Source organism: Nerophis ophidion, linkage group LG26 (genome assembly GCF_033978795.1).
Source record: "Nerophis ophidion isolate RoL-2023_Sa linkage group LG26, RoL_Noph_v1.0, whole genome shotgun sequence".
Classification (NCBI taxonomy): domain Eukaryota; kingdom Metazoa; phylum Chordata; class Actinopteri; order Syngnathiformes; family Syngnathidae; genus Nerophis; species Nerophis ophidion.
In genome coordinates this window covers 38,924,644-38,949,348 of record NC_084636.1, presented here as the reverse complement: position 1 = coordinate 38,949,348, position 24,705 = coordinate 38,924,644, and the positions used below count along the sequence as shown (strand labels likewise).

Below are 24,705 nucleotides of genomic sequence, written 5' to 3'. Positions count from 1 at the left end.
GACGTTGTACCGATCCGTTGTGGTGAAGAAGGAGCTGAGCCGGAAGGCAAAGCTCTCAATTTACCGGTCGATCTACGTTCCCATCCTCACCTATGGTCATGAGCTTTGGGTCATGACCGAAAGGATAAGATCACAGGTACAAGCGGCCCAAATGAGTTTCCTCCTCTCCCTTAGAGATAGGGTGAGAAGCTCTGCCATCCGGGAGGGACTCAAAGTAAAGCCGCTGCTCCTCCACATCGAGAGGAGCCAGATGAGGTGGTTCGGGCATCTGGTCAGGATGCCACCCGAACGCCTCCCTAGGGAGGTGTTTAGGGCACGTCCAACCGGTAGGAGGCCACGGGGAAGACCCAGGACACGTTGGGAAGACTATGTCTCCCGGCTGGCCTGGGAACGCCTCGGGATCCCCCGGGAAGAGCTAGACGAAGTGGCTGGAGAGAGGGAAGTCTGGGTTTCCCTGCTTAGGCTGTTGCCCCCGCGACCCGACCTCGGATAAGCGGAAGATGATGGATGGATGGATGGGATTTTCGTGATAAAGACAGCCAAAGAAGCATATTTAATTTGTACATGTCGGCATGTTGGTGAAATGTTAAAGAAGACCATAAAATACAGCATATTATTGAAATTGTACTTCTAGGCATGTTCGTGAATTTAAAAAAACGACAACAAAGCAAGCATATTATTTAATTAGTGTTTTTGGGCAGGTTTGGGAAATTATTTAAAAGACAGCAAAAGAAGCATATCATTTAATCTGTACATTTGGGCATGTTTGTGAAATTTTAAAAAAGACAACAGAAGAAACATCTGATTTAATTTGTACATTTGGGCATGTTCGTGACATTTTTAAAAAGAGATCAAAAGAAGCATGTAATTTAAATTGTACTTCGAGGCATGTTAGAGAGTTTTTTTTTTTTTTAGTTGACAAATGAAGCATATCATTTAATTTGTTCATCTAGGCATGTTCGTGAAATGTTAAAAAATAAAATAAATTAAAGCATATCATTTAAATAAATTGTTCTTCTAGACACGTTCCTGCATATTTTTTTTTTTAAAGACAACAAAAAAAGCATATTTAATTTGTATGTTTGGGCATGTTCGTGAATTTTTTCAAAAGACAACAAAATAATTACATGATTTGAATATGTAAATTTGGGCATGTTTGTGAAATTTTTAAAAGGACAACAAAAAAGCATATATCATTTGTACATGTTATAAAGCATACGTTTATATTTTAAAAGAAGTCAAAAAAACAAGCATACAATTTAATTTGTACTTCTAGGCATAGTGTGAAATTTTAAAGAAGACAACACAATAAGCATGTAATTTAATTTGTACTCCCCTTGGCATGTTTGTGAAATTCAAAAGAAGACAACACAAGAACATGTCATTTAAATTGTACTTCTAGGCATGTTCCTGTTTTTTTTTTTTTTTTAAAAGACAACAAAAGCTTATAATTGAATTTATACATTTTGGCATGTTCGTGAGATGTTAAAAAATAAAATTAAATAAGGCATATCATTTAAATTGTACTTCTAGGCATGTTTCTGATTTTTAAAAAAACAACAACAACAACAAAAGAAGCACATTATTTAATTTGTATGTTTGGACATGTTATAAAGCATTTGATTAAATGTTTTAAAAAAGACAAAAAAAAAAGTATAATATGGCGCAGTGGAAGAGTGGCCGTGCGCAACCCGAGGGTCACTGGTTCAAATCCCACCTAGTACCAACCTCGTCACGTCCGTTGTGTCCTGCGCAAGACACTTCACCCTTGCTCCTGATGGGTGCTGGTTGGCGCCTTGCATGGCAGCTCCCTCCATCAGTGTGTGAATGTGTGTGTGAATGGGTAAATGTGGAAGTAGTGTCAAAGCGCTTTGAGTACCTTGAAGGTAGAAAAGCGCTATACAAGTACAACCCATTTATCATTTATTTATTTAATTTGTACTTCTAGGCATGTTTGGGAAATTTTAAAGAAGACAACACAAAAAGCATGTAATTTAATTTGTACTCCCCTAGGCATGTTTGTGACATTTAAAGAAGACAACACAAGAAGCATGTAATTTAATTTGTACTTCTAGGCATGTTTGTGACATTTAAAGAAGACAACACAAGAAGCATGTAATTTAATTTGTACTTCTAGGCATGTTCCTGATTTAAAAAAAAAAGCTAATAATTTAATTTGTACATTTGGGCATGTTCGTGAAATTTTAACAGGACAACAAAATAAGCATATGATTTGATTTGTAAATGTGGGCATGTGTGGGAAATCTTTAAAAAGGCAACAAAAAAAGCATTTTTAATTTGTACGTTTGGGAATGTTAAGAAACATATGATTACATTTTAAAAGAGGTCAACAAAACAAACATACAATGTAATGTGTGCTTCTAGGCATGTTTGGAAAATGTTAAAGAAGACAACAAAAGAAGCATGCAATTTAATTTGTGCATCTCGGCATTCATATAGTGTTTATTACTATTGCATGCAAGTGTGCTTGTGTACCTTTTGGAGTTTTCTTTTAGTTAGAAAATATTTTGGCTGCACAGAATGGAATTTTTCCATTCTGACTAAAAGCACGTGTGAAAAGTACATGAATAAGAAAACATAATTGATCTTTTTGCGGCAGGCATGTAACGTGACTTCCTCTTTTGAGCGCAGGTGCGCTTTGTGCACAACGTCACCTCCTGGCGAGAGATGAAGCCCGGCTTCTACCACGGCCACGTCGCCTACATCGACTTCCCCAAGTAAGACCCGGCACAAAGAGCGGCGCAGGAAGTAAACGTGCTAATTGGACTCCTGGTGTTCAGGCACGGCGTAAAGGGCCAGCCGTTCTACATCAACGTGGTGCGAGACCCCATCGAGCGCCTGGTGTCGTATTACTACTTCCTGCGCTTTGGCGACGACTACCGGCCCGGCCTGCGGCGAAGGAAGCAAGGCGACAAGAAGGTATCTTTTTATTCTTCCTCGCCTCGGTTCACCAAACTTATTTTTTTTCCGTGTGTGGCAGACATTTGACGAGTGCGTGGCGTCAGGCGGCTCAGACTGCGCCCCTGAGAAGCTGTGGCTGCAGATCCCCTTTTTCTGTGGCCACCATTCAGAGTGCTGGTAAGCAAGCCCCGCCCTAAACCTGTCCGTCATGCTTCGTACAACTTCCTGTTACTGCCAGGGGCGCCCCAACTCCATGTTGATATCTGATATCGCTCTGATCAATGACGCAAGGCACACCACTTTAGCCGCGCTCACCCCTTAGAGCAGGGGTAGGGAACCTATGGCTCTAGAGCCAGATGTGGCTCTTTCGATGACTGCATCTGGCTCTCGGATAAATCTGAGGTGACACTGCTCAACACGATAAGTAATGAATAATTCCACTTGTAATCAAAGTGTTAAAAATAACGATCAAAATAGAAAACATGCTCATGCATTTGAATTCATCCGTCCTTTTTTCTACCGCACTTGTTCAAGAAGTGATTTATTTATTATGGGTTAGTTTAGGGCTTGCTCTCCTGGAGGTTCTTCGGACCACCAAGCACCGACATGAGAGCCTGTTTCAGGGTTACAATATTTTTTTTATTTTTCAATAAGTCTCTCAGTTGGTTTCCAGCAATTGTCTTTTTCTTTCGTTCTCACTCGCGCTCTGGCTCCAGCTCCAACCCCGTCTCTACTCCTGGCTGCTGCTTATAAACAGAGCAACAGGGGATGAGATAACAAGGCCCAGGTGGGCCATCTATGCACCTTTCGCTGATTTCGAGGCTGGTCCTGGCAACACCCTGCTTCGCTGCAGGCCCGCAGGCCACGCCCCTCCACAGTTAGCTTCAAAGAATAAGAGACCTGTTATACGCTATGTTGGTCTTACTTAAAAATGCACACGTTTAGTTGTGTTCAGTGCTAAAAAATATTTTATGGCTCTTACGGAAATACATTTTAAAATATTTGGATTCTTGGCTCTCGCAGCCAAAAAGGTTCCCAGGTCTGGACTGCAGGCGGGCCAGGAAAGTACCCGCACTCTGTTTTTACGAAGCCACACTGTTGTAACACGTGCTGAATGTGGCTCGGCATTGTCTTGCTGAAATAAGCAGGGGCGTCCATGAAAAAGACAACGCTTAAATGGCAGCATATGTTGTTCCAAAGCCTGTATGTACCTTTCAGCATGAATGGTGCCTTCACAGATGTGTAAGTTACCCATGTCTTGGCCACTAATGCACCCCCATACCATCACAGATGCTGGCTTTCGAACTTTGCGTCGATAACAGTCTGGATGGTTCGCTTCCCCTTTGGTCCGGATGACACAATGTCCAATAGTTAAATGGGTTGTACTTGTATAGCGCTTTTCTACCTTCAAGGTACTCAAAGCGCTTTGACACTACTTCCACATTTACCCATTCACACACTGATGGAGGGAGCTGCCATGCAAGGCGCCAACCAGCACCCATCAGGAGCAAGGGTGAAGTGTCTTGCTCAGGACACAACGGACGTGACGAGGTTGGTACTAGGTGGGATTTGAACCAGGGACCCTCGGGTTGCGCACGGCAACTCTCCCACTGTGCCACGCCGTCCCTGTTCCATAAACAATTTGAAATGTGGACTCCACAGACCAAAGAACACTTTTCCACTCTGCATCAGTCCATCTTAGATGATCTCGGGGCTCAGAGAAGCCGGCGCCGTTTCTGGATGTTGTTGATAAATGGCTTTCGCTTTGCATAGTAGAGCTTCAACTTGCACTTACAGATGTGGCAACAAACTGTATTTAGTGACAGTGGTTTCCTGAAGTGTTCCTGAGCCCATGTGGTGATATCCTTTAGAGATTGATCTCTGTTTTTGATACAGTGCCGTCTGAGGGATAGGGTTCACGGTCATTCAATGTTGGTTTCCGGCCATGCCGCTTATGTGGAGTGATTTCTCCAGATTCTCTGAACCTTTTGATGATATTACGGAGCGTAGATGTTGAAATACCTAAATTTCTTGCAATTGCACTTTGAGAAACGTTGTTCTTAAACTGTTTGACTATTTGCTCACGCAGTTGTGGACAAAGGGGTGTACCTCGCCCCATCCTTTCTTATGAAAGACTGAGCTTTTTTTGGGGAAGCTCTTTTTATACCCAATCATGGCACCCACCTGTTCCCAATTAGCCTGCACACCTGTGGGATGTTCCAAATAAGTGTTTGATGAGCATTCCTCAACTTTATCAGTATTTATTGCCACCTTTCCCAACTTCTTTGTCACGTGTTGCTGGCATGAAATTCTAAAGTTAATGATTATTTGCAAAAAAAAACGTTTTATCAGTTTGAACATCAAATATGTTGTCTTTGTAGCATATTCAACTGAATATAGGATTTGCAAATCATTGTATTCTGTTTATATTTACATCTAACACAATTTCCCAACTCATATGGAAACGGGCTTTGTATATGTATATATCCACACACATGCATATACCCATACATATTCATATATATATACATATACACATACCATTATTGCACATTATAGACAGAAAAATAAAAAGACATGACGGACACATTGTGCTCACTCAGGGTCTGTTTAATGCTCCTATGGCTTTTAGTTTATTTGTGCCCGCTTTTAGCACCCTACTGCGTCTGCCCGAGGGTAGTAGCATGTCAGGTTCGAACACTGGTGACATCTATTAAACAAGACACGAAGCAAGGAATTCAACAGAGACAGAATTCAATTTAGCTCAATTGAGAAGAAATGTGTTGACACCGGACCCTTGTACAGTGTCGTCTTAAGCTCTGACGAGAGATTGTACCCCTCCTCTTTTATTTGGACTTTCCCTGATTACATGGCAACAGCTGTTTCTAAGGGAAGGAGGGCCGTAAACATCCATAGCATTTGGTTACAAAACAGTTCAAAGAAAAGTTCATAAACAGCCGTTGCCCTCGGTCATAAAACAGTTCAAAGAAAAGGTGCCTGGAGGAGGGTCAGGCCCTGCCTGCTCTTCCTTTCAATTAAAATACATCAAAGAAACCAACACCTTCATGTCGATTCCCATCCTACACAGTGGAGTCTTACAAGCCTTTTGATTGGTTGGACCAAAGACAACTTTTGTCTGCTTGACGGGAACTCATTGAAACACAAAGTTTTGTGATGACTTAGATGGAATTATTCTGACGTAGCGGTTCTATATGCTCTGTGCTTTCCTATTAAAAGCTCTATCGTCTGCAAAATTGATATCATTTGTATGGTATCAGTTATAGTTGCATATTACTTCCGTGAATGCGTGGGTTCCCTCCGGGTACTCCGGCTTCCTCCCACTTCCAAAGACATGCACCTGGGGATAGGTTGATGGGTCCCTAGTGTGTGAATGTGAGTGTGAATGTTGTCTATCTGTGTTGGCTCTGCGATGAGGTGGCGACTTGTCCAGGGTGTACCCTTCCTTCCGCCCGATTGTAGCTGAGATAGGCGCCAGCGCCCCCCGCGACCCAGAAAGGGAATAAGCGGTAGAAAATGGATGGATTACTTCCGCCTACATAGTCTCCAAGGCAGAAGGGTGTTAGAAATTATCCAGTAACAAACGTGTCCGCATCATTCAATTTACTGTCTTGAGCTTAACTTCATGAATTATTGTGACCCCCCCAAAAAACTCCACTCCACTTCAACCTAAAGAGAGTTAATACTTAGTAGGGTGGTGTTTTTTCCTGTTTCTCTGACTCTTTTCACCCCATGTAACCTTTTCCAACATTCATTAAATGATGTGCGATTCCTGCTGATGGCGCATGAGGTCAATGCGGATGTCTGCCCGTGTTCAAGGACTGGTGCACGTTGTCATGACGCCCTGCTTGCGTGTGCAGGAACGTGGGCAGCCGGTGGGCGCTGGAGCAGGCCAAGTACAACCTGGTGGAGCGCTACCTGCTGGTGGGCGTGACCGAGGAGCTGGAGGACTTCATCATGATCCTGGAAGCCACTCTGCCGCGCTTCTTCAAGGGCGCCAGCGCACTCTACAAGACAGGTGCCCACTCACACTCACCTTTACAATACACCAGGTCTACAGAAATACAACTATTATAAACGTGTGCTGAAATAAACGTCATATTTAAGCACCTCCTTTTTAAATGAAAGTAACCAGAGTTGCCACTAGATGTCAGTAATACCTTTTCAAAGTGGTCTTTTCCACAACAGCACTGCAAAGCTGCTTTAAAGGGGAAAAAATTATGTTCATGTTGCATTTAATACAGTTCTTAAGAAATTATATTATATAGTCATTTAGTTTATCTGTGGGGTGAAAACACATTTTTTACTATAAAGCTGCGGTCCCCAACCTATTTTGCACCACAGCCCCCTTTAATGAAGGCATTATTTTCAGGGAGCGGCTTCCCACTTCTTAAGAATACAACTCAATCATCAATCAATCAATGTTTATTTATAAAGCCCTAAATCACAAGTGTCTCAAAGGGCTGCACAAGCCACAACGACATCCCCGGTAGTTTACCATGAGGTCAGGATCGGGGTCCAGTCCATAGTGGATCTAACATAATAGTGAGAGTCCAGTCAATAGTGGATCTAACATAATAGTGTGAGAGTCCAGTCCATAGTGGATCTAACATAATAGTGAGAGTCCAGTCCATAGTGGATCTAACATAATAGTGTGAGAGTCCAGTCCATAGTGGATCTAACATAATAGTGAGAGTCCAGTCCATAGTGGATCTAACATAATAGTGTGAGAGTCCAGTCCATAGTGGATCTAACATAATAGTTAGAGTCCAGTCCATAGTGGATCTAACATAATAGTGTGAGACCAGTCCATAGTTGATCTATCATAATAGTGAAAGACCAGTCCATAGTGGATCTAACATAATAGTTAGAGTCCAGTCCATAGTGGATCTAACATAATAGTGAGAGTCCAGTCCATAGTGGATCTAACATAATAGTGTGAGAGTCCAGTCCACAGTGGATCTAACATAATAGTGTGAGAGTCCAGTCCATAGTGGATCTAACATAATAGTGTGAGTCCAGTCTATATTGGATCCAACATAATAGTGTGAGTCCAGTCTATAGTGGATCTAACATAATAGTGAGAGTCCAGTCCATAGTGGATCTAACATAATAGTGAGAGTCCAGTCCATAGTGGATCTAACATAATAGTGAGAGTCCAGTCCATAGTGGATCTAACATAATAGTGTGAGTCCAGTCTATATTGGATCCAACATAATAGTGAGAGTCCAGTCCATAGTGGATCTAACATAATAGTGTGAGTCCAGTCTATATTGGATCCAACATAATAGTGTGAGTCCAGTCTATAGTGGATCTAACATAATAGTGTGAGTCCAGTCTATATTGGATCCAACATAATAGTGTGAGTCCAGTCTATAGTGGATCTAACATAATAGTGAGAGTCCAGTCCATAGTGGATCTAACATAATAGTGAGAGTCCAGTCCATAGTGGATCTAACATAATATTGTGAGAGTCCAGTCCATAGTGGATCTAACATAATAGTGTGAGAGTCCAGTCCATAGTGGATCTAACATAATAGTGAGAGTCCAGTCCATATTGGATCTAACATAATAGTTTGTGAGTCCAGTCCATAGTGGATCTGACATAATAGTGTGAGAGTCCAGTCCATAGTGGATCTAACATAATAGTGAGAGTCCAGTCCATAGTGGATCTAACATAATAGTGAGAGTCCAGTCCATAGTGGATCTAACTTAATAGTAAGAATCCAGTCTATAGTGGATCTAACATAATAGTCAGAGTCCAGTCCATAGTGGATCTAACATAATAGTGAGAGTCCAGTCCATAGTGGATCTAACATAATATTGTGAGAGTCCAGTCCATAGTGGATCTAACATAATAGTGTGAGAGTCCAGTCCATAGTGGATCTAACATAATAGTGTGAGAGTCCAGTCCATAGTGGATCTAACATAATAGTGTGAGAGTCCAGTCCATAGTGGATCTAACATAATTGTGAGAGTCCAGTCTATAGTGGATCTAACATAATAGTGAGAGTCCAGTCCATAGTGGATCTAACATAATAGTTTGTGAGTCCAGTCCATACTGGATCTAACATAGTGATGTGAGAGTCCAGTCCATAGTGGATCTAACATAATAGTGAGAGTCCAGTCCATAGTGGATCTAACTTAATAGTAAGAATCCAGTCTATAGTGGATCTAACATAATAGTGAGAGTCCAGTCCATAGTGGATCTAACATAATAGTGAGAGTCCAGTCCATAGTGGATCTAACATAATATTGTGAGAGTCCAGTCCATAGTGGATCTAACTTAATAGTAAGAATCCAGTCTATAGTGGATCTAACATAATAGTGAGAGTCCAGTCCATAGTGGATCTAACATAATAGTGAGAGTCCAGTCCATAGTGGATCTAACATAATATTGTGAGAGTCCAGTCCATAGTGGATCTAACTTAATAGTAAGAATCCAGTCTATAGTGGATCTAACATAATAGTGAGAGTCCAGTCCATAGTGGATCTAACATAATAGTGAGAGTCCAGTCCATAGTGGATCTAACATAATATTGTGAGAGTCCCGTCCTAGTGGATCTAACATAATAGTGTGAGAGTCCAGTCCATAGTGGATCTAACATAATAGTGAGAGTCCAGTCCATAGTGGATCTAACATAATAGTGAGAGTCCAGTCCATAGTGGATCTAACATAATGGTGTGCCAGTCCATAGTGGATCTAACATAATGGTGTGAGAGTCCAGTCCATAGTGGATCTAACATAATAGTGAGAGTCCAGTCCATAGTGGATCTAACATAATGGTGTGCCAGTCCATAGTGGATCTAACATAATGGTGTGAGAGTCCAGTCCATAGTGGATCTAACATAATAGTGTGAGAGTCCAGTCCATAGTGGATGTAACTCAGGGGCGCTCACACTTTTTCTGCAGGTGAGCTACTTTTCAATTGACCAAGTCAAGGAGATCTACCTCATTCCTATTTATAATTTATATTTATTTATTTATGAAAGAGACATTTTTGTTAACAAGTTAAATGTGTTTAATGATAATACAAACATGTTTAACACACATAGATGTCTTTCTTTCATGAAGACAAGAATATAAGTTGGAGTATTACCTGATTCTGATGACTTGCATTGATTGGAATTAGACAGTGGTGCTGATAACATCCGCATTTTCAAATGGAGGAGAAAAAAAGTCCTCCTTTCTGTCCAATACCACATGAAAGTGGTTGGATTTGGCATCTCATTTGTCCAACTTGCATACTGGTTTTTAAACACTTTGTTATGAGAGTAGCATATGTGTGTGGCCCTTTAATGTCTGGCAGCAGGTGAGTGACGTCAGTGAGTGTGCGGGTGGGCAAGCAAGTGAGAAAGCGCTCGCTGAAATACATTGGCATCAAACTCCGTAGCTTGCTAGCTTTCTGAGACTCTTATTTTGTTAGCACAGGCAGGATGAAACAGGTCTTTTATGGTGAAGACAGGAAGTGTGCAGTCAGCCTTTAGAGTTTTGACAGTAGGTACGGAGTCTCTAGAAATAAAATGTGTTTCTCTGCGTCCGCCCTGTTAGTGATTTTTTTCTTAAATATGAGCTGGCAGCAGCCAGCGTCATCTCACAAGATCCTCGGGTGCCGAGAATGTCAAACAACTGACGAAAGTGAAGTCTTGGTATGATTGATGATTGCTCATTTTTATGTACATTTTTTAATGCCTGGCTTGAGATCGACTGACACACCCTCCGAGATCGACGTAATGCCCACCCCTGATCTAACTTGATGGTGTGAGAGTCCAGTCCATAGTGGATCTAACATAATAGTGAGAGTCCAGTCCATAGTGGATCTAACTTAATGGTGTGAGAGTCTAGTCCATAGTGGATCCAACATAATAGTGAGAGTCCAGTCCATAGTGGATCTAACATAATAGTGTGAGAGTCCAGTCCATAGTGGATCTAACATAATAGTGTGAGTCCAGTCCATAGTGGATCTAACATAGTGGTGTGAGAGTCTAGTCCATAGTGGATCTAACATAATAGTGTGAGTCCAGTCCATACTGGATCTAACATAGTGGTGTGAGAGTCTAGTCCATAGTGGATCTAACATAATAGTGAGAGTCCAGTCCATAGTGGATCTAACATAATAGTGTGAGAGTCCAGTCCATAGTGGATCTAACATAATAGTGTGAGTCCAGTCCATAGTGGATCTAACATAATAGTGAGAGTCCAGTCCATAGTGGATCTAACATAATAGTGTGAGAGTCCAGTCCATAGTGGATCTAACATAATAGGGAGAGTCCAGTCCATAGTGGATCTAACATAATAGTGAGAGTCCAGTCCATAGTGGATCTAACATAATAGTGTGAGAGTCCAGTCCATATTGGATCTAACATAATAGTGAGAGTCCAGTCCATAGTGGATCTAACATAATAGTGAGAGTCCAGTCCATGGTGGATCTAACATACTGGTGTGAGAGTCCAGTCCATAGTGGATCTAACATAATAGTTTGTGAGTCCAGTCCATACTGGATCTAACATAGTGGTGTGAGAGTCTAGTCCATAGTGGATCTAACATAATAGTTTGTGAGTCCAGTCCATAGTGGATCTAACATAGTGGTGTGAGAGTCTAGTCCATAGTGGATCTAACATAATAGTTTGTGAGTCCAGTCCATACTGGATCTAACATAGTGGTGTGAGAGTCTAGTCCATACTGGATCTAACATAATAGTTTGTGAGTCCAGTCCATACTGGATCTAACATAGTGGTGTGAGAGTCTAGTCCATACTGGATCTAACATAATAGTAGTGGGGCCAGCAGGAGAACATCCCGAGCAGAGACAGGTCAGCAACGTAGAGACAGACCAAAGTTAAGTAGGAGAAAATGCAATCCTTTATGAATGATTTCATGTTTCTGTGCGACCCGGTAGCAAATGCTTCACGGACCGGTACCAGTTCCCGGACCGGTGGTTTGGGGCCCACTGCTATAAACTACTAATAACGTGCACTAAGACCCGGGGTGTCCTCAGTGAAGCCTGTGGCTAATTTTTTTAATGGCACAATTGTTAGCATTCTAATATTAGCACGCTAGCTTTTTTTGTTCTGTTCATTTTGCAGGTGTACACCTCAGCATCCAGTATTTGGTTAGTTGACTCATGATAACTGTTGCTTTGAGATCTTTTATTTGTTTGTTAGTTTTTTTAGTTATTTTTTTAAGGTGTACACCTCAGTCATATTTTGGTATTTGATGCAAGCTAACGTTAGCATGCTAGATTGTATAGCTGATTTAGCAGCGTGTATTTTGGCATTTCAATAATGCTAATGTAAGCATGCTATTGTTAGCATGTCAACATAGCACTGTTAGCATGCTATCTGTGTTGGCCCTGCAATGAGGTGGCGACTTGTCCAGGGTGTACGCCGCCTTCCGCCCGATTGTAGCTGAGATAGGCGCCAGCGCTCCCCGCCGCCCCAAAAGGGAATAAGCGGTGGATGGATCGATAGTTTAGGTATACACCTCACTCATATGTTGGAACTTGATCCATGCTAACATTAGCATGCTAGATTGTGTAGCTAATTTAGCAGCTATACACCATCGTTGAGTATTTTGTAATTTCAATAATGCTAAATGTAAGCACGCTATTGTTAGCATGTCAACATAGCACTTTTAGCATGCTAGCTTCTATTAGCTAATAATTTTGGTCCTTGATGCATGCTAACATTAGCGTGCTAGCATTTTTCATATTTTTTTCCAGGTGCACACCTTAGTAACCTATCTCGCCTGTTACAGTTAGCATTGTTGAATGCTACCAATTGTAGCTACTTTAGCAGCTTTAGTGGTATATATTTTGGTATTTCAGCAATGCTAGCTGTGGCTAGCATGTTAGCTTTTGTCTCCCGCGCATATTTATTGTTGGTTGAAGCTATCTGGCCAGTGTGCTCAGTGTTCGCTTTTCAGTTAGGTTTTGGCTCTTCGACTGTCTTAACGTAAATTTAAAAAAAATTGTATCGTAACGAAATTTTCATCGAAATGTTCTATTCTTTAAAAAAAAAAAAAAATCATTTCTTGTAGAGGTTTTGAAGGTGAAAACAACCAAAATGCTTTGATTAGTCAGTCTGTGGCCCTCAGTGGAAAAGGTTTGGGCCTCCCTTCCCTAGTAGATGCCTGGCACTCTCTGCTGTTGAGTAGTGGAACAGTGCCCCCGTCCATCATGTGAGCAAAGGCCATACCTTCATCCTGGATCCGTTCTGCTTGGTGGCCATCAACGCCTCTTGTGTCCCCCAGGCAATAAGTCCCACCTGCGTAAGACCACGGAGAAGAAGCCCCCCGCCAAGGAGACCACCGCCAAGCTGCAGCAGTCCAAAGTCTGGAAGCTGGAGAATGAGTTCTACGAGTTTGCGCTGGAGCACTTCCAGTTTGTGCGCGCCCACGCCGTCCGGGAGAAGGACGGCGAACTCTTGGCGCTCGCCCAGAGCTTCTTCTACGAGAAGATATACCCCAAAGCCAGCTGAGAAGCAGCAGACTGAAACTGAAACTGAAACTGAAAGTCGCAGGCTGGCGGATTGTTGACAGTAAACTCTTCATGCCTTGTTGCGCTGCCACAGGATCTCTCTAGACACTTTTGAAAATGGCTAAAAATCTCATGCTGGGGACTTTTGTACACCTTCTATTTCTACACACTGGGACCAACTATCACTGCATGCCCTTGGTGCTCAGCTAGCACCTCATGCCACTGAATCAGTGCCATTTGTTACCTTTCTCAGTCATACTCACCCACCTGTGTCTCCTTGGTGACAAGGTGCCTTGGATGCTGACAGGACTGAGAGTAGTTTCAACAACAAAACACATTAGGTAAAAGGACTGATAGTAGTTTCAACAACAAAAAACATTAGGTAACAGGACTGATAGTAGTTTCAACAACAAAAAGCATTAGGTAACAGGACAAATAGTAGTTTCAACAACAAATAACCTCAATAAGTAACAGGAATGATAGTAGTTTCAACAACAAAAACATTAGGTAACAGGACTGAGTAGTTTCAACAACAAAAACACTAGGTAACAGGACTGAGTAGTTTCAACAACAAAAACATTAGATCGCAGGACTGATAGTAGTTTCCACAACAAAAAACAGGTAACAAGACTGATAGTAGTTTCAACAACAAAAAACATTAGGTAACAGGACTGATAGTAGTTTCAACAACAAATAACCTCATTAAGTAACAGGACTGATAGTAGTTTCAACAACAAATAACCTCATCAAGTAACAGGACTGATAGTAGTTTCAAAGAGAAAAAACATTAGGTAACAGGACTGATTGTAGTTTCAACAACAAAAAGCATTAGGTAACAGGACTGATAGTTTCAACAACAAAAAGCATTAGGTAACAGGACAAATAGTAGTTACAACAACAAATAACCTCAATAAGTAACAGGAATGATAGTAGTGTCAACAACAAAAACATTAGGTAACAGGACTGAGTAGTTTAAACAACAAAAACACAAGGTAACAGGACTGAGTAGTTTCAACAACAAAACATTAGATCACAGGACTGATAGTAGTTTCAACAACAAAACATTAGGTAAAAGGACTCATAGTAGTTTCAACAACATAAAACATAAGGTAACAGGACTGTTAGTAGTTTCAACAAAAAACGTAAGGTAACAGGACTGATAGTAGTTTCAGCAACAAAAAACATTAAGTAACAGGACTGATGGTTGTTTCAACAAAAAACGTAAGGTAACAAGACTGATAGTTTCAAGGAGAAAAAACATTAGGTAACAGGACAGATGTAGTTTCAACAACAAAAACATTACATAACAGGACTGATAGTAATTTCAAAACCAAAAAGCATTAGGTAAAAGGACAGATAGTAGTTTCAACAACAAATAACCTCATTAAGTAACAGGACTGATAGTAGTTTCAACAACAAAAACATTAGGTAACAGGACTGATAGTACTTTCAACAACTACAAAAACATTAGGTAACAGGACTGAAAGTACCTGGAGTGAGTTATTAAGCATATAATTACTAAATACACTGAATATTGATGGGTGACATTTATGCAAATAACATGTAAACACTCAATACATCTGCGATGAAGTGGCGACCTGTCCAGGGTGTACACCGCCTTCTGCCCGATTGTAGCTGAGATAGGCACTAGCGCCCCCCGCGACCCCAAAGGGAATAAGCGGTAGGAAATGGATGGATGGATGGATAGATGGGCACTCAATACATAAAATAGTTTCAACAAAAACACTATTGGGTAACAGGACTGATAGTAGCGTGAATGAGTTATTATGCATAGAATTTAAAAATGCAATAAAAATTGCGATGGCATTCATGCTAATAACATGTTGACTAAAACGATACATTGTTTCAACAAAAAATAATAAGTAACATGACTGAAAGTAACATGAGGGAGATATTAAGCATAGCATTTAGAAATGCATTAAATGTTGTGATGGCATTTCTGCTAATAACATGTTGACACTAAAAACTTTACGTTGCCCATCCATCCATGTTCTACCACTTGTCCCTTACGGTTTGGCGGGGTACACCCTGTACAAGTTGCCTGCTCATCGCAGAACTTTACATTGTTACAACAAAAACACTATTAGGTAACATGACTGAAAGTAACTGGAGTGAGTTTTTAAGCATACAACGAACATAAACACTAAATGTTGACAAATGACATTTATGCTAATTAATTTAGTATTTAGTTAAGTTACAATAAAAAGTAATTTAGGTAACAGGAATGAGTTTTCAGAAGAGAAAATATAGCCACAGGGAATATTTTCTAATAGCATGTCGGCACTAAAAACATGACATTGTTTCAACAACAAAAACATAGGCAACAGGACTGAAAGTAACAGGAGTAAGATTTTAAGCACAACATTTGAAAATGCATTAAACATTGTGATGGCATTTATGATAATAAAATGTTGACACTAAATCCTAATTTTGCTTGGTCTATGCTTAATAACTCACTCATGTTACTTTCAGTCCTGTTGCCTAATGTTTTTTTTGTTGTCACAATGGAAAGGATTCAATGTTTACTTAAAAGTATAAGTAAACATTGAATCCTTTCCATTGTGATAACAAAAACACTATTGGGTAACAGGACTGAAAGTAACAGGAGTGAGTTATTAAGCATAGAAGGAGCAAATACACAAAATATTGACGGATAACATTATTGCTAATAGGGTTTGTAAAAAAGTAATTTAGGTAACAGGAGTGAGTTTTTAGAAAATAAAATATAAACACAGGGCATCTATGCTAATAATATGTTGACACTAAAACACTACATTGTTCACCAAAATAATAGGTAACAGGAGTGAGCTTTAAGCATAGGATTAGCAAATACAGTAAATGTAGCCACAAGGCATCTTTGCTGATAACATGTCGACACAAAACACATTACGTTGTTCCAACATTAAACAAGTTAGGTAACAGGACTGAAAGTAACAGGTGTGAGTTTTTTTTAGCATAGAATTAGCAAATACGTAATTTATAGCCACATGGCATTTATGCTAACAGCATGTTGGAAGAATGATTAAACAGACAAAAAACAGGTAACAGGACAGAGTAGCAGGACTGAGTTATTAAGCATAGAAGGAGCAAATACACAAAATATTGACGATAACATTAATGCTAATAGCATCTAAACAAGTGTTTCAACCAAAACTAATTTAGGGAACAGGTGAGTTTTTAGAAAAGAAAATATAGCCACAGGGCATTTACGCTAATAACATGTTGACACTAAAACCATAATTTTGTTTCAACAAAAAATAATAGGTAACAGGTCTGAAAGTAACAGGAATACGATTTTAAGCATAGCATTTAAAAATGCATTAAATTTTGTGATGGCATTAATGCTAATGAAATGTTGACACTAAATCTTAATTTTGCTCGTTTTTTGCTTAGTAAGTCACTCCTGTTACTTTCAGTCCTGTTACCTAATCGTATTTTTGTTGTAACAATGGAAAGGATTCAATGTTTACTTATAAAGTGTTTCCATTGTTACAACAGACAACAATTATGCAACAGGGCTGAAAGTAACAGGAGTGAGTTATTAAGCACAGAACGGGCATAATAACTCACTCCTGTTACTTTCAGTTCTGTTACCAATGTTTTTTGTTGTAACAATGGAGATGATTACATTTTTACTTATACTAATAAGTAAGCATTGAATCCTTTCCATTTGACAGTAAAAACATTTTTTTTTCAACAAAAAATAATAGGTAACAGGACTGAAAGTAACAGGAGTAAGGTCTTAAGCATAGCATTTTAAAATGTATTACATTTCGTGATGGCATTTATGCTGGTAAAATGTTGACAGTAAATCATGTCATTGTTACAACAAAAAAACAATTAGGTAACAGGACTGAAATTAACAGGAGTGAGTTATCAAGCATAGAATGAGCAAATACACAAATATTGAAAGGTAACATTAATGCTATTAGCATGTAAACAGTATTTCAACAAAAAATTATTTAGGCAACAGGAGTGAGTTTTTAGAAAATAAAATATAGCCACAGGGAATTTATGCTCATAACATGTTGACACAAAAAAAGATTACACTCTTTCAACAAAAAATGATAGGTAACAGGAGTGAGTATTAAGCATTGGATTAGCAAATACAATAGATATAGCCACAAGGCATCTTTGCTGATAACACCTATGTGTGTCAACATTAAACAAGTTAGGTAACAGGACTGAATGTCACAGGTGTGAGTTTTTTGTCGTAGAATTAGCAAATACATAACTTATAGCCACATGACATTAATGCTAACAGCATGTTGACGGGATGATTCAACCCCCCCCCCCCCCCCCAAAAAAAAACAGGTAACAGGACTGAAAGTAACAGGAGTAAAGTCTTAAGCATAGCATTTTAAAATGTATTAAATTTCGTGATGGCATTTATGCTAGTAAAATGTTGACATTAAATCATGTCATTGGTACAATAAAAAACAATTGGGCAACAGGACTGAAAGTAACAGGAGTGAGTTATCAAGCATAGAATGAGCAAATACACAAATATTGAAAGGTAACATTAATGCTATTAGCATGTAAACATTAGTATTTCAACAAAAAATAATTTAGGTAACAGGAGTGAGTTTTTAGAAAATAAAATATATCTACAGGGAATTTATGCTCATAACATGTTGACACAAAAAAAATTACATTGTTTCAACAAAAAATGATAGGTAACAGGAGTGAGTTTTAAGCATTGGATTAGCAAATACAATAGATATAGCCACAAGGCATCTTTGCTGATAACACCTATGTGTGTCAACATAAAACAAGTTAGGTAACAGGACTGAATGTCACAGGTGTGAGTTTTTTGTCGTAGAATTAGCAAATACATAACTTATAGCCACATGACATTAATGCTAACAGCATGTTGACGGGATGATTCAACCCTCCCCAAAAAACCAGGTAACAGGACTGAAAGTAACAGGAGTTGGTTTCAGCACAGAACTAGCACATACATGACATTTAGTATCATGACATGTTAACAGCATGATGACAAACACAACAGTGATTCAACAGTCAAAAGCAATTAAGGTAACAGGACTGAGCTGAGATTTTTTAAGCAAACAAAATAAACGAGTGAACCTAATTTTGTTCTTCCCGTGCCGTGCAGATAATGTGATGATGCAACTTCCTGTGGACTAGTCCACTTTGTGTTAGGTAACAGGACTGAGTCAAATCCAGAGACATGACTAACGTGTGAATTAAACCGTTTTTTTTGTCATTATATTTCACTTTTGATGATATATATATATATATATATATATATATATATATATATATATATATTTATATATATATATATATATATATATATATATATATGCAATCAGATCAATGTGCAGGACACTTTGATGACAAGAATTTCTACCATTTCATTGTACTTTTTCTTTTCTGAGGTGACAAATGGCACCAATTCAGTGATATGTCTCACACGAACCATCATGTGAAGGACACTTCTCCATCCAAAGTCGATATTGGTCGGATATCAGCAAAACAAGTTTTGGATGATATCGGCTTGCATACCAAATGTGCGATACAAGCAGTTCAACAGCGTGTTTACTTTTTGTTTTCAGTCAAGTTATTCACAAATGGTAAACATTGTAGGCTATAGACGACTAGCAGCTACACAACAGCTAAGCACACTATAGCACACACGTAATAATCATAGCACAATACTGCATGGTCAATACAAACACGTTTTAAATGACTATAGTTGCATTATGCTTTCACGTAACAAACGTGTCCGCGTCATTCAATTTGCTTAACTTAATGAATTATGGTGGCCTTAACCACTCCACTTCAACTGAAAGACAGCATAAGTCCACACGCACACTCATTAAATGGACTAGTTCTTCACCGTATGACGACGCTTCTCCATCCAATGTCGATATTGGTCTGATATCAGCAAAACAAGTATCGGATGATATCGGCTTGCAATGGTAAACATTCTAGGCTACTCGCAGCTACACAACAGCTAAGCACACTATAGCACACACGTAATAATCATAGCACGGTATCGCAGTGTCAACATAAGTTTTTCATGTCTATAGTTGCATATTGCTTCCACGTATCTAGTAACAAACGTGTCCGCGTCATTCAATTTGCTTAACTTAATGAATTATTGTGGCCTTAACCACTCCACTTCAACTAAAAGACAGCACAAGTCCATACCAGACGGTTATTAGTAGTAGGTTTGACTCATTTCATGCTGCGAAATAATGATAGTATGTATGATCCATGCTGATATCGGATCAGTATCGGCTGAAATTCAAGACTCGGTTTATATCGGTATGGTATCGGAAGTGGCAAAAGTTGTGTCGGGACACCCCGAGTAGAAAATTGTCTCTTAAGAGAAGATCGTGTCTCGTGTCCTTCATCTTCCCACTACAGTCGTACCTCGCCATACGACATTAATTGGTTCCGTGGAAAATTCGTATCGCCCATTGAGATGAATTCAAATCAAAGCTTGTCAGAAAAACGATGCAAGAAATTAAATTTTATGATGTAATGTAATTATATACAGTATTTACATTGGAGAGTGGACTTTGGCTGCTTCTCTGTCAAACACACCATCCGCAGCTTCTCCATATTGTCATGGATGCACGTTGGCAGTTTAGATATTATTTTTAACGTCCTTGGCCGCCGACTCGTTCTGCTCCAGTACGATGCAGACCTGCACTGCTACCAAGTTAGCAAGCTCCACGCTCCGTCATGGTTGTTGATGATTTATTTCTTGAATTCAATGCATGTCATCCACTCCAATGTTTTTTTTTTTTCTTTTGGATGCAGGATTTCACAGTATTTTGTACAATAAAAAAAAAATAGTACTCTTAGCAAATTTTGCTGTGACGTTGCCATAAATGACACTACCTTTATATTTCACAGCAATCAACTCTTTTTTTTTTTTGTGTTTGATTATGTAATTATTAGCCAAAGTTTGTTTGGAAAGCACCATCAAAATAAGAGCTTTAGCAACCCTAAAGTGCTATGCAAGTTAGGTGGAAAAAAAAATATACAGACATACACCAATAAAATGATTTAAAAAATAAATAACATAAAAAAATATATAAAATAATGTGAATACATTACATAGTTTCAACAAAAACAATTAGGTAACAGGACTGAAAGTAACAGGAGTGGGTTTTTGGTGTAGAAGTAGCAAATACATGACATTTAGCCACCTGGCATTCATGATAGCATGTTGACACTAAAAACATTACATTGTTTCAACTAAACCAAATAGGTAACAGGACTGAAAGTAACAGAAATGAGTTTAAATGAATGTCATTACCAAATACATGACATTTAACCATGATTCGTAAAAACATTATCACACTAAAGACATTAAATTGTTTCACATACCCCCCCCCTCCCGCAGAAAAAAAGGGGTAACAAGAATGAAAGTAACAGAAGTGAGTTTTTAAAGCTTGTAATTACCAAATACATGACATTTAGCAACATGGACTTTCAACTAATAGCATATTAAGAGTAAACACATTACAGTGATTGAACAAACAACATTTTAGGTGATATTTCTGAAAGTAACATGAGTGAGTTTTTAGCGTATAATTGGTAAATACATGAAATACATGGCAATTTTGCTCATAGCTTGTTGACCCTTAACACATTGGAGTGATTGAACAGTAAATAATTTAGATAACAGGAGTGAGTTTTCAGCAAATAATTGGCGAATACATGAAATACATGGCTTTTCCGCTAATAGCATGTTGACACTAAACACATTGGAGTGATTGAACAGCAAACAGTTTAGGTAACAGGAGGGAGTTTTTAGCAAATAATTGGCAAATACATGGCATACCCACGAATAGCAAGTTGTCACTAAACACATTGGAGTTATTGAACAGCATTTAATTTAGGTAACAGGAGTTAGTTTTTAGCAAATATATAAAATACATGGCATCTCTGCTAATAGCATGTTGACACTAAACACATTGTAGTGATTGAACAGTTAATAATTTAGATAACAGGAGTGGAATTGAGCAGATAATTGGTAAATACACAGCATTTCCACTAATAGAAAGTTGTCACTAAACACATTGGAGTGATTGAACAGCATTTAATTTAGGTAACAGGAGTGGGGTTTTAGCAAATAATTGGCAAATACATGAAATACATGGCATTTCTGCTAATAGCATATTGACACTAAACACATTGGAGTGATTGAACAGTTAACTATTTAGATATCAGGAGTGAGTTTCTAGCAAATAATTGGCAAATACACGGCATTTCCACTAATTGCATGTTGACATTAAAAACATTGGAGTGATAGAATAGCAAACAATTTAGGTAACAGGAGTGAGCTTTTAGCAAATAATCGCCAAATACATGGCATTTCTGCTAATAAGTTGACACCAAACACATTGGAGTGATTGAACAGTAAACAATTTAGGTAACAAGAGTGAGTTCTTAGCCAATTATTGGCAAATACATGGCATTTCTGATAAGAGCAAATTGACACTAAACACAGTGGAGTGATTGAACAGTTAATAATTTAGATAACAGGAGTGAGTTTTTCGCAAATATTTGGAAATTACACGGCATTTCTACTAACAGAATGTTGACACTAAAGACATTGGAGTGATAGAACAGCAAACAATTTAGGTGGTAACAGGAGTGGGGTTTTTTAAGGTAATAGTTGGCAAATACATGAAATACATGGCAATTTCTGACAATAGCAAGTTGACACTAAACACATTGGAGTGATTGAACAGCAAATAAGTTAAGTAATAGTAGTGAGGTTTTAGCAAATAATTGGCAAATACATGAAATACATAGTATTTCTGCGAATAGCATTTTGACACTAAACACATTGGAGTGATTGAACAGTTAATAATTTAGATAACAGGAGTGAGTTTTTAGCAAATATTTGGAAATTACACGGCATTTCCACTAACAGAAAGTTAACACTAAAGACATTGGAGTGATAGAACAGCAAACAATTTAGGTGGTAACAGGAGTGTTTTTATAAGGTAATAATTGGCAAATACATGAAATACATGGCAATTTCTGATAATAGCAAGTTGACACTAAACACATTGGAGTGATCGAACAGCAAATAAGTTAAGCAACAGGACTGAGTTTTTAGCAAATGATTGGCAAATACATGAAATACATAGTATTTCTGCGGATAGCATGTTGACACTAAACGCATTGGAGTGATTGAACAGCAAACAATTTAAGTAACAGCAGTGAGGTTTTAGCAAATAATTGGCAAATACATGAAATACATAGTATTTCTGCGAATAGCATGTTGACACTAAACACATTGGAGTGATTGAACAGTAAACAATTTAGGTAACAGGAGTGAGTTTTTAGCAAATAATCGCCAAATACATGGCATTTTTGCTAATAAGTTGACACTAAACACATTGGAGTGATTGAACAGTAAACAATTTAGGTAACAAGAGTGAGTTCTTAGCCAATAATTGGCAAATACATGAAATACATGGCATTTCTGATAAGAGCAAATTGACACTAAACACAGTGGAGTGATTGAACAGTTAATAATTTAGATAACAGGAGTGAGTTTTTAGCAAATATTTGGAAATTACACGGCATTTCCACTAACAGAAAGTTAACACTGAAGACATTGGAGTGATAGAACAGCAAACAATTTAGGTAGTAACAGGAGTGGGTTTTTTTTAAGGTAATAATTGGCAAATACATGAAATACATGGCAATTTCTGACAATAGCTTGTTGACACTAAACACATTGGAGTTATTGAACAGCAAACAATTTAAGTAACAGTAGTGAGGTTTTAGCAAATAATTGGCAAATACATGAAATACATAGTATTTCTGCGAATAGCATGTTGACACTAAACACATTGGAGTGATTGAACAGTAAACAATTTAGGTAACAAGAGTGAGTTCTTAGGCAATTATTGGCAAATACATGGCATTTCTGATAAGAGCAAATTGACACTAAACACAGTGGAGTGATTGAACAGTTAATAATTTAGATAACAGGAGTGAGTTTTTAGCCAATTATTGGCAAATACATGGCATTTCTGCTAATAAGTTGACACTAAACACATTGGAGTGATTGAACAGCAAACAATTTAGGTAACATGAGTGAGTTTTTAGCAAATAATTGGTAAATACATGGCATTTATGCTAATAGCAAGTTGACATTTAACACATTGGAGTGATTAAATTGCAAAAAAATTAGGATGTGGGACTGAATGTAACAGAAATGAGTTTTTTAATCAAAATTTGTGAAAATCAAAAAAAATAGCTGAATGAAACTGAAGTGAACACATGACTAAAAAGCGTTGTTTTGAAAAGTCAGCCATTAGGAGGGAAGTATGTCCTCCTTCATCCCACGCAAACATTCTTCCCAGTAATGGCGGCGTGTCGCTCATCAAGGTGCACTTACCAACACTGCTGGGACGACTCAAGGCAGGCGGGGGGGGGCATGAGGGGGGAGGTCTGCCATGAATGCCCTGAACGCTCCAGCGGCGCGTAGCCGCCGTCCACAAAGAGCTCGGAGAGAGAGAGACTAGAACTCAATTATCAGTTTGTCCGCGGGCGTATTGGAACATACTTTCATTAACGAGATGAATACGGTGGATAATTACTCCGGCTCAATTAGGAAAAAAAAAAAAAAAAGTATTGATCGTGGCTGACGAGCTTGAAGGTTAATTAGGAACGCAACATTTTCAATAATGTTTTCTCATCAACGTCCGCAACTTTCTCCTTTTCTTTCCAAACCTGCGCCTCTTTGCTGCGAGCCCTTCCCGCTGGTGCCCCCAGATGGTGCCGTGCCGCCACCTCCCAATCATTGTGCACCATTAGGGTGCCAACAAACTAATAGGCACATTAGGCGCACTCGGCTTACGTGACGTGCCCGTAAATAGTCGCACTTGGTCCCGGACAATTTGTGCCGGCGCCGGCGTGTAATGACGGCACTCCCGTGTCAGCCAGAGCACAGCCCCATGTTGCAGGGCGAGACACTCCCAGCCTTTTTAATGATGCGCCTCATGCTGCCGGGTTGACACCAGCACAACTTTGGACTTTACTCCACGCCAACGTCTGGATGACTGTCTCAAATAGTGTGGAAATAAAAAAGGTCAACAAGTGGAATAAAAGAGCAAACAGGTGAAATGGGGCGGCATAGCTCGGTTGGTAGAGTGGCCGTGCCAGCAACTTGAGGGTTGCAAGTTCGATTCCCGCTTGTGCCATCCTAGTTACTGCCGTTGTGTCCTTGGGCAAGACACTTTACCCACCTGCTCCCAGTG

The 24,705-nt window shown here is 39.1% G+C and overlaps 1 protein-coding gene across 26 annotated transcripts in view; it reads left to right on the top strand.

Annotated features, from left to right (window-relative positions):
- The window catches only part of LOC133543656 (heparan sulfate 2-O-sulfotransferase 1-like), a 104,275-nt gene that overhangs the window by 5,171 nt on the left and 74,399 nt on the right, over positions 1-24,705 (top strand). For 23 of the 26 annotated variants that reach the window (XR_009804445.1, XR_009804443.1, XR_009804444.1 and 20 more), the window contains exons 3-6: positions 2,653-2,738; positions 2,802-2,940; positions 3,002-3,099; positions 6,801-6,958. Coding sequence is in view for 1 of the 26 variants with exons in the window: in XM_061888338.1 (XP_061744322.1) it covers positions 2,653-2,738; positions 2,802-2,940; positions 3,002-3,099; positions 6,801-6,958; positions 13,192-13,418 (708 nt within the window). In the remaining 25 variants the exon portion in view is untranslated. Of the gene's footprint in view, positions 1-2,652; positions 2,739-2,801; positions 2,941-3,001; positions 3,100-6,800; positions 6,959-13,191; positions 20,320-24,705 lie in introns of those variants that run through there. The other 3 variants (XR_009804447.1, XR_009804446.1, XM_061888338.1) reach the window with 3 other exon arrangements.